We start from the raw sequence: 10,365 nt of genomic DNA, 5'->3' as shown, positions 1-10,365 counted from the left end.
TCTTAAAAATTATTATAAAATTTGTATTTATTACTATTTAATGTTGAGTTATAGATTTTACCTACAGAACATTTTATAGTTCATAAAATATAATGCAGTGTTAAAGATTAAACCAGTGGTTTTTAATTGTTTTATGACCCCTTACAAAACTTTGCCTTCTTTGGGTACCTTGTCATGTTTCCAACCAGAAATCTCACCAAAGACACATTTAAGCCTAAACCTGAATCTCATGGGGTATGAGTGGACAGGAAGCTGCAACAACTTTTAAAACTTCTCCTTACAGCTTTTTGTGCTATAATGGTGAAATTTGAAATGTAAGTCTTGAAGCATAAGCTGCATGAACCCAGGAATGGTCTCCTTCAATAAATGGCTCAAGAAACTAAAATGAAGACTTGGATTTAATAGTCAGGGGAGGATAACTGCAGGGTAACAGCAGATTAAAAGCATTTAAGTTGTCTGTGGGGCTCCTGTCAATCACATTGACGATTTCCCTAAACTGCATGGACTTGGTGACTAAGGACTTAGAAGATGTTGAAGTATTCCAAATATCTGCAATGATTGCTAATGCAAACCAGGGGGACGGGGTTCACAACTAAGTCTTGCAGGCCAAGAGGCTTTCTGATCCCTCACGTGTGGATAAAAGTACCATTGAGTGAACAAAAGCCACCAGACTTAACTGGTTTTCAGGCTGATTACTGGGGCTCAGGAAGTTAGGGAACAGTAGCATTATGATGGAGAAATCCTTGATTACCCACATGCTGGGGCTACACGTCCTTGAATTTTTTATTTTGTTGATAGGACACAGCCCTTGGAGAAGAAAAATTAAAGAACAGATCTAGATGTTGTAGATCATCTCACAAACGCTGGATAGTTTAAACTCTAGTAAATCATCATATTTTACGAGCTCACATTTTGCATGTTACACTCTAAAGTAAGAAGAGCATTAAGAAGTATATTAATGTAATGATTGATTAACTGGGATGGATCTTTCTTCTCTTGGGTTCTTGAACGTAAATTATATAAATTATTTACTATACAATATCAAAAAACAAGTTTATGGAAAGTGGGGTATATTTGTAAGCCTTGTGGGTTCATGTGCATTATATGTACAGTAAGTCTAAATCTATATGAAAATATTTATGTCGCTGTGGGTAGGAATAGGTGCTTTTCTAAAGTTTTAATGTTGCTTTGTCTGATTTTCTAACTAATTTATGTTAGTTTGTGCAGCAAATCTTCATATTTTATACCTCTAGTATAAAATCTTCATATTTTATACCTCTAGTAACTCTATTCCCAACTATTTATTCAGCAATCTGCTAATTTCAGGATAATTCCATGCATTTTTTTTTTTAGCAGTAATTCTGTTTACATGTGATTAAATGTAAACTAAAAGTTCTGTAGTCATTTCTGCTCAGTAAAATGAAATCAAAATAAATATTGTGTTTTGATGTTTTTTGTTCAATAATCCCTATACAACTAAAATTTCCTTTTGTTTAAGGACCTTGGCCCCAAAATAAGATCATATCATCTCCATGACGCTAAGAACAACCATTCAGTCGTGTCAGATAACAAGTCTGATATCAGCTGCCAAGGCCTCTGAGGTTATCTGACCTTACAACAGCTACAGTGTAACAGAGTGATATCTGTCTGCACTGAACGCATCTTAAAACTTCCATCTCTGACCTTAAAACCAGAACATCTTTACTTACAAGACTAAGTAAGAACTGATTACTTGCAGTTGATAGAGGCATGGCTATCATGCTCCCAGTTTGGATACGACTGGAGGAGAAAATCGCACATAACCTTGAGAGACAGACTCATCTTTTATTCTATGACTGTAAACAACACCCAACTAACAGTGACAATACTGTAATGTTCAATGTCCTCTTTGTTGGCATACAAATACTTCAGGATACACATACGAAAAGGCGAGACTATATCAACGTCATAGTAAAGTAAATCTTTGGCACGATTGTTCAGTCCCCATGTTTCCTCAGCTGGAGTTCATATCTGATTTTGAAATTTCCGTCCAGGGTTTAGCACAAAAGTCATAATCAAAGAGAAATGTGTACTTAGTGGAGGACAGCCAGTTTTATCGGATCACTTACTGTAAAAGCACAATGAACCTAAAAATGTAACACCAGCACCATCTTGTGGCCTTTTGTGGTAGTTGGCCAACGTGTATAGTGTACAAATCAGCATAAATACCAGATAGTGACAACAGCTGTGCTCTATCATCGAGACAGAGAGTTTCAATATTTGAAATGATAATTATGAATCACTACCATGTTGTTGCCAAAAGCAAACCATGATGTAATTCTGCTGTGAACAGTCAGTCACACTGACTTAAAATGTCTTTGTGTGAAACTGGATAGTACGCAGTATGTCTCGGGGCACTGCTTTATTCAGCATACAAAGCACTTCCAACTTATCCAGTGGAGTCTGTCATTTGAAGTGAACAATAGGTTTGTGGGCTAGGGAAGTTATATATTTGTTTTGGTATTTGGCTTTGGTGTTAGTCATATGAATCAATGTGGAAATGACTGATTAGACAGTAATTCTGAATTAGATTGAATTTTGTTTGATGTAAATTTTTTGTGTTTTTGTTTGTGGTCCCAACTTAGTTATACAGAATATTTCCTTGCCTACGGTTATTCTCTGTTCATTTGTCCATTTGTTTTCTCTTTTGCTGGTGGCATTTTTTAATTTATCTTGTTTTTCTGTCTTCGTTTCATATGATTCTTCCTTTTGAAACTGGCTCTTGGGAAGCATTTTGTAATTGAATATGAAATAAAAATGTAACAATTTGTGATACTAATGCTTTGCAGCTCAACTTGATTTTTTGATGTAGCCATCTAAGGGGTATATTTTAAGGTAAGATTAATGGGTTGCCAAGGTACACTGAGCATAAAACCAGAGTTTTCAAAGTCACAAAGGTGGCTCTCTTTTGACGTGACAGGATCACCATGGTAACTGCACAACTAACCTGGTTTGGAGGAGGTCATGTCCTGAGTTTCAAATTAAAATGGGGTTTTAGGTTTTACAGAGCCATCTGAGACAAAGAAAGCCTGGATATGTCCAACTTGCCTTGTGGTATACCTCTGTCTGAATGAGGTTTAGACAAACTTTTACTCGCTGTGAGGTTAATTTATCATGCTCTTAATATGTAACGGGGCTATAAAGGGAAGAAGGTTACTATAACTTTGGAACCTTATTCCTAATGAGATGATAATCATTATTTATCACATACGGTCATACTCAGGACAATGTAGTGAAACTGCACTTAACCCATCCCTGAGGAGCAGTGAGTTGCCATTGCACAGTCCTCAGGAGCCAACTTCAACTTTTAAGGACACTCTTTTTTTCCTTTTTATTATGGTGGGGGAAACCAAAGCACATTGAGGACTCTGCTATGTGCTCAAGGCTATATAGATTTGAAAAGACATAACAGGCTAAATAAAGAAGAGGAACCACAAACAGGTGTGACAAGACACAAGGAGCACTGCATGACAAACACAAGATTGTGCTTTTTATTTTCTGTTCTTTTGTTCTTAAGCTTTTGCTTAAAAGGTCACAAGCTTGAAAATAATTGTTAAAGTGGAAGACTGTGTGGTGTGGAATGAAGAAAAGATAAAGCGATGTCACCACCAATCACATGATTGAAGCTCTTTACACTGGCTTCCTGTTTGTTTGAAATTGATTTTGACCTTTTAAAGCATCATATGGCCGGTCACCTACTGGACCTACAGGACCGAACTGTAAGTCTGTACGAGCCAACACACAGTCAAGAGATCTTCAGTCAGTGGCCTCGTGGTCATCCAAGAGTCAGTGCTAAAGCCCAGAGGTGGCCAAGCCTTTTCTGTCAGGGCCCAGAGACTCATCACTATTTTATCACGTAGCCTCCTTTTGTTTTAGATAATTCTACTCTAATTTGTCACCTAATTGTTCCTAACTGCCTTGTTTTAAGATTGTGTTTTTTAAGCTCGTGGTTATCCAAGAGTCAGACCAGAGGAGCAGTGAGCAGCCATTGCACAATTGTCTTCAGGGACTATCTTCAACTTTTAAGGACACTCTTTTTTTATGATGGTGGGGGAAACCAAAGCACATTGAGGACTCTGCTATGTGTTTCTGCCATCACTCGTATTGCAGTAGTGACTATGAGTCCTATGCAGCACAATAACTCAATTCTAGCAGCCCAAAAAACTGTCAATCTCTGGGAAATTTTTTCAATTAATTTACTTCACATCAAACATTTTGGGTCTTAATGCATTGTCTCTGTAATCAAATATGCATACATGCTGATTTAATTTTCATAAAATGGCTCATGACATGACTCTTATTGTCACTTCTAGAGCAATTATGAGTGAATTGTAAAAGTAATTATGTTAATTTAAAGCACTTCAGTATTGTTCTCTGACCAAAATGAATTTATATGGTTTGAAATCCCATTTTCAGGTAGGTCATTTCAAATTGTGCCATTTCAAAAACGTGATTTACTGTTGCGTTCAACAGTTCAAAGTAAATAATCAAGTGTCCAATCGATGTGGAATATAACAACCGCTGTACCAGATTAGCACTCTGCATTTAGCATACCCTGTCCTGTAACACAGTTAATTATAGGTAAGGAGTAAGAGTGGAGGCCGCGGGTCGGGGTGGTGGTTGACTTACCGAAGAGCAGAGTTTCCGTTTTTAAATTACGTAACTGTAGTTTAATGGCAGGAACGCGAAAAGAATAAGCGTTTTTAAAAGGGCCGGCATTTTCACGTTTTACGCTTGCGTCACTAAACGTAATCCGGGGTTCTGCAGGCAACAATCCAATGGCCTCGTTCGCTCCACTATTTTTAACTCCACCCACCGTGTGTCAGCTAAAGACAAGGATTGACGTCAAGTTATTTACATGTAGCAACTGAAATATCGAAAGCGAACGTTTTACTTGTGAAATAAAATATATGTAAACATGTTCCATTGTTTGTTGAGGTTCGGGTTGAGGTAGAATGGATATCGCAAAACGACTTTTATTTGCTTCTTTTTAACTATGTGTGCAATGGTGACAAAAGGGAAACACTGTGATAAATGTCCACAAATTAACAACAACAAGAAGAACAAAAAAAAAAAAACTTTATATGGACTTTTATTTTGAAAAACTCAACCGGAAGTCTTATATGTAACAATTTAGCTTTTCACACCAAGTGTAGAAACAAAACCCGGGCATTTTACACCGCCTTTGAGTCTGCTGTGCAGAGCTGTCTGATCAGCTGTTGCAGCCTTCGTGAGTAACGTTGCCGGTTGTAAATTTGAGGAGCTCTACTCTTTTGGCTAATCCAGATTAACGCCTGTTTGTCGGATCGACATGGACAACCGAAAACGACCGTTTGAGGCGGTTTCGACCTTTAATGATACATATAAAACGCCAGAGAAGAGAGGATCAGTGGTCCGCCGGCTGCAGGACTCGGACTACATGCAATGGGGTGTGGAGGAAACGTGTCAGTACCTACGAAGAGAAGACCTTGGAGAATGGGAAGATAAATTTAGAGGTTGGTTTTCTGGTTTGACACTTTAAATAGAACGTTTTTAATCTCATTGTTGGTCAGTTGAAAGCTGATTATTATTATTATTATTATTATAAGGCAACTGCTAACATGCTGTTCCCATGTGCACATTGTGACATGCCAGCATCTAAACTACTCCGTTCTCTCTGCTATCCAGAACAAAAAATCAGAGGTGTCACGCTGCAGTATCTCAAGGATGCTGATCTGGAAAAGATGGGCATAGAGTAAGTGTGTAAAGCCCTGTTGTGGGATTTGTGAAAACTGCCTGAGGCCCCCTGGGTAGCAGGAAATGTGACAATAGTGTCAAAAAAGGGCAAGACCGTCCTTTTTCACACCATTTTTCAATTTTTATTTTATCCAGATGCCTTGGTGACCGTCTGCACATCCTACACAGCCTGGGGAAGCTGTGGCAGATAGAGGGAGGGTTAAATAAGGTAACAACAGTATCACAATGCTACACTCTCAAGGTTATATAGATTTGAAAAGACATAACAGACTAAGAAAGAAGAGGAACCACAAGGAAGTGTGACCTGACACAAGGGTCACTGCATGACACACACAAGATTGTTCTTTTCATTTTCTGTTCTTTTGTTCTTAAGCTTTTGCTTAAAAGGTTACAAGCTTAAAAATGATTTTTAAAAAGTCAAAGCGGAAGACCGTGTGGTGTGGAATGAAGAAAAGATAAAGCGATGTCACCACTAATCACATGATTGAAGCTCTTTACACTGGCTTCCTGTTTGTTTGAAATTGATTTTGACCTTTTAAAGCATCATATGGCCGGTCACCTACTGGACCTACAGGACCGAACTGTAAGTCTGTACGAGCCAACACACAGTCAAGAGATCTTCAGTCAGTGGCCTCGTGGTCATCCAAGAGTCAGTGCTAAAGCCCAGAGGTGGCCAAGCCTTTTCTGTCAGGGCCCAGAGACTCATCACTATTTTATCACGTAGCCTACTTTTGTTTTAGATAATTCTACTCTAATTTGTAACCTAACTGTTCCCATCTGCCTTGTTTTAAGCTTGTGTTGTTTAATTCCAGGTTTTATTGTTACGCAGCTAAGACATTGAATTATATGGATATAAAGTATGTGTCTTTGTTGAAAAATGTCTTCAAATATATAATATAACATACTGGCACTCCTCTGTTTGATAACGAATGGTGAATTAAGTATGTTTTCATAGCTCTTTGTTGTCCTGTCTTCTGCCAGGTGTTTAATGATCCCATCCACGGGCACGTTGAGCTACACCCACTTCTCATCAAAATCATGGACACACCTCAGTTCCAGAGACTACGAAACCTCAAGCAGCTTGGAGGGACCTACTTTGTTTTTCCTGGAGCATCTCACAACCGCTTTGAACATTCGATTGGGTACGTCCTCAGATACGGGAACGAGCAACATTCCTTTTCTTTGTTGTACACATACAGAAATTAATAAATAAATAAATAAATAAAACTCTTAACATTACACGGCCACATAGGCTAACATTAACTGGTGAGACGAGACCAAGAATGGCTGAGGATTAATTAAGGTGGCTTACTCATACTAAATATTTTTTCTTGTAATTTAATCAAAACATCATATTTTATGAAGCTGACCTTTATGACCTCTTTATGACTGTAGTTGCAGTAAAACAGGTTGCTGGCAATGTGATGATGAGAAATATGGTTTTATTTTCTACGAGGGTTGGTTTGACAGATAATTATCTGGATGAATGGAGGTGAACAGTTGTGATTTACACTACATAGACAAAATCGAGACACACCTCTTTTTGGGGCTGTTACCTCTTTATGGGGTTTGGGCTGAGCCTGTTATTTCCAGTGAAGGGAATTCTTATTGCTTCAGCATACCTATACATTTTGTCATCAGTGTGCATCAGTGCACAAAGCAAGATCCATAAAGACATGGTTGAATGGGTTTGTGGAAAAACTTGACTGGCACACACAGAGCACTGACCTCAACCCCGTCGAACACGTTTGGGATGGACTGGAACAGAGATTTTCATCCAACATCAGTGCCTGAACTCACAAATCCTCCACTGTATGAATTGGCAAAAATTCCCACAGAAACAAAAATCTTGTGGAAAGACTTCCCAAAAGAGTGGGAGCTGTTATAGCTGTAAAGCTGTCTATGTGTTTCAAGAATTTCCCTTCAGGGATAAATAAAGGAATATCTGATTCTGATTCTGTGTTTAGAAAGCGGTGTCATTTAAGGGCCCTGTTAGCATAACGGTCAGGTGTCCCAATACTTTTTCTACATATATAAAGAGTTGTTCTGTTGTGTTCCAGAGTGGGTTACTTGGCAGGACGACTTGCGCAAGCTCTGCAAACTAGACAACCAGAACTCAACATCTCCTGCAGGGACATCCTTTGTGTGCAGATTGCTGGGCTCTGCCACGACCTGGGTGAGTGGTACACATGTGCTCATACTTTCAACATTCACAGTACAGGTATGGTGTGAGAATAGAAATAAATAAACATATATATAAATTATATGTATATTATTTCTTTGATTTTTTTGTTGTTCAGATAGTTCACTCACAGTAACTTTTTATTCCCCCCTCCTCCAGGACATGGGCCATTCTCCCATATGTTTGATGGGCAATTCATCCCCAAAGCACGTCCAGGAATTACCTGGAAGGTAGGAAAGTGTGATTAATAGTTCTCTTGTTCTAGTTCCTTGTACAGAGAGAACATTTGAGCCAGAAAACACTTGTGGATTAGTATTTTTATTACTGATTTATTAGTGGATAATTTACTTTCACATTTTCCCACCTTTTCTCAGTGGGAAAACGCAGTCTCCTCCTGTCTTCTGACTGCATAATTTCCTCTGATTACCAAAGTGTTTGCGTTGTTGTGTTCTGCTCTGCCAAGGTTTCAAACTGCTGTAATAATTCATCAGAAAACCATTTGACAACCAAGAAAATACAAATAAATGCCTGTTGATAGCCTGCCCGCTATTTGCTTTGAAGAGCATGTCTTAAAATAAGTGAACAACTGCTCTAATGAGACATTTTCAAAACGAGTAACATACTGGAAAAGTCAGACTAACCCATGATATCTGCTATTCTGACAGTAGACAGTCCTTAGACTGGCTATTTTTGAAAATGAACTGGCCAAGGCCTCAAGCTCTCACCCACTGTGCAGATTGTTAATTTTTCTACTTCATATTGAAGTTGACTGCAGCTGACCCAGAGTCCAATAGATTTTACCCCAGGTGAAAAATAAAGAATAAACAGGTGTATTCCTAAATAAACTAGATTCCCTCTTGGGTGCTGACTGTAAGGACAGCTAATTTTAGTCTTGATTAAAATTGGTGAATGAATTATTAATCTGATTTATCATAGTAATAATGTTCTGATGGCGTGACATTACAGCATCAACAGCATCGTCTTTTACAGAGACTTTGTAATTGCTGACTCTTAAGGCTGCTGTGTAAAGCAGTTATTGTTACCTGATTGTAAACATGACAGCTGAGGTCTAAGATAGTGACTGCACTGTTCAGAGTGAACCACCGATAAGCACTGCTAAGCACATGGCCATTATGAAAGTTAGGACCGCAGACCTGCTGCCTGACAAACATGAGAGATAAGGTCATTATTAACTTCTGTGTCCTGTCATGTTTCAGCTGAGATAAGATCTTTCTATTTGTGTAATGAGTCAGTGTGCTTTCATTTTCAATTCGTGGTCATTCACCTCCCTGTGTGATATTACAACTCTGATTCTGTTGCAGCACGAGACTGCCTCTCTGGCCATGTTTGACTACCTGGTGAATGACAATAAGCTGAAGTCTGTGATGAAGCAGCACGGCCTGGTGCTGCCCGAAGACCTGGACTTCATTAAGGAACAGATTGCTGGACCATTGGACGCTAATGCAGCCAAGGGCAAGAAGGTATCCAATGTGACTTTACGGTTTATGGTGAACAGATGACAGTGTGTAAATGTGAGTTACTTATCTCATGACACCACCCTGAATTTCAATTATGACACAACCTTCAGGGCAAAGTAACATTAACATATAGCTTCTGTCCTTAAGATTATATATCAAACCCCATGATTTCTTCCTTGTGGTAGGCAAACCTGTGATGTCCTTCATTTGGGTTCACATATTTCCTGATTGCAGATGTCAGGTTGACTGGCCCATAGATCCTCATTTAATTCTGAGAGAGAGGATTTCTTGGGGACCAGGATGACTGTGGAGCTTTTGAGGCAGACAGGAACTTCACTCAGCTCCACTGCCCACTGTGTAAATATGGGGTTCAGTGAAGACTTTCAGATAGAGGGCTGATGTGCCCTCTGAGCCTGATGCTTTTATTTCCTGATCTTCTGTCTCTGAAAGAGCTGACACACATCCTGTTCACAGATCCTGAATACAGCTGGGAGGGGTGAGGGAGGCGAGAAAATTGTGCAATGACGGCTTGTTGTATTCATATATAGAACATTTATCCTACGTTGTTGTACATACTTGACCTATTGTTGTACATCATACCTACTTATTCATGAATGTGTTTAGCTGTATGTATATTTATTGTACGCCAAGAGCCACTGCAAACCTAAGTCATATTCTTTGTGAGCAGAAACAAACTTGGTCAGTAAAGCTGATTCTGATGTCCCTGTTGTCTGTCATCTCCGCAGTGGCAGTATAAAGGCCGTCCAAAAGACAAATCCTTCCTTTATGAAATCGTGGCCAACAAAAGAAATGGAATTGATGTGGACAAGTGGGACTACTTTGCCAGGTTGAGCTTTTTGATCTGTTAGTTACAAATTGTTTTCTTTATATTAAATACTCTTTTTTTTCTGTTAAATGACTGATTCTTGC

At 38.8% G+C, this 10,365-nt stretch overlaps 1 protein-coding gene across 4 annotated transcripts in view; it reads left to right on the top strand.

Annotated features, from left to right (window-relative positions):
• The first annotated feature begins 5,212 nt into the window (after positions 1–5,212).
• LOC124063445 (deoxynucleoside triphosphate triphosphohydrolase SAMHD1-like) overlaps positions 5,213–10,365 on the top strand; it is a 36,708-nt gene continuing 31,555 nt past the window's right edge. For all 4 annotated transcript variants that reach the window (XM_046397121.1, XM_046397122.1, XM_046397120.1 and 1 more), the window contains exons 1-8: positions 5,213–5,534; positions 5,707–5,773; positions 5,911–5,983; positions 6,757–6,917; positions 7,836–7,951; positions 8,117–8,187; positions 9,280–9,438; positions 10,182–10,282. In XM_046397121.1, the coding sequence (XP_046253077.1) occupies positions 5,351–5,534; positions 5,707–5,773; positions 5,911–5,983; positions 6,757–6,917; positions 7,836–7,951; positions 8,117–8,187; positions 9,280–9,438; positions 10,182–10,282 (932 nt within the window). In that variant the 5' untranslated portion in view covers positions 5,213–5,350. The remainder of the gene's footprint in view (positions 5,535–5,706; positions 5,774–5,910; positions 5,984–6,756; positions 6,918–7,835; positions 7,952–8,116; positions 8,188–9,279; positions 9,439–10,181; positions 10,283–10,365) is intronic.

The sequence above is a fragment of the Scatophagus argus genome, chromosome 8 (assembly GCF_020382885.2).
Source record: "Scatophagus argus isolate fScaArg1 chromosome 8, fScaArg1.pri, whole genome shotgun sequence".
NCBI classification, from domain to species: Eukaryota; Metazoa; Chordata; class Actinopteri; family Scatophagidae; genus Scatophagus; species Scatophagus argus.
Note: the sequence above shows the minus strand (reverse complement) of the source record. Positions and strands in the feature narration are given on the sequence as shown.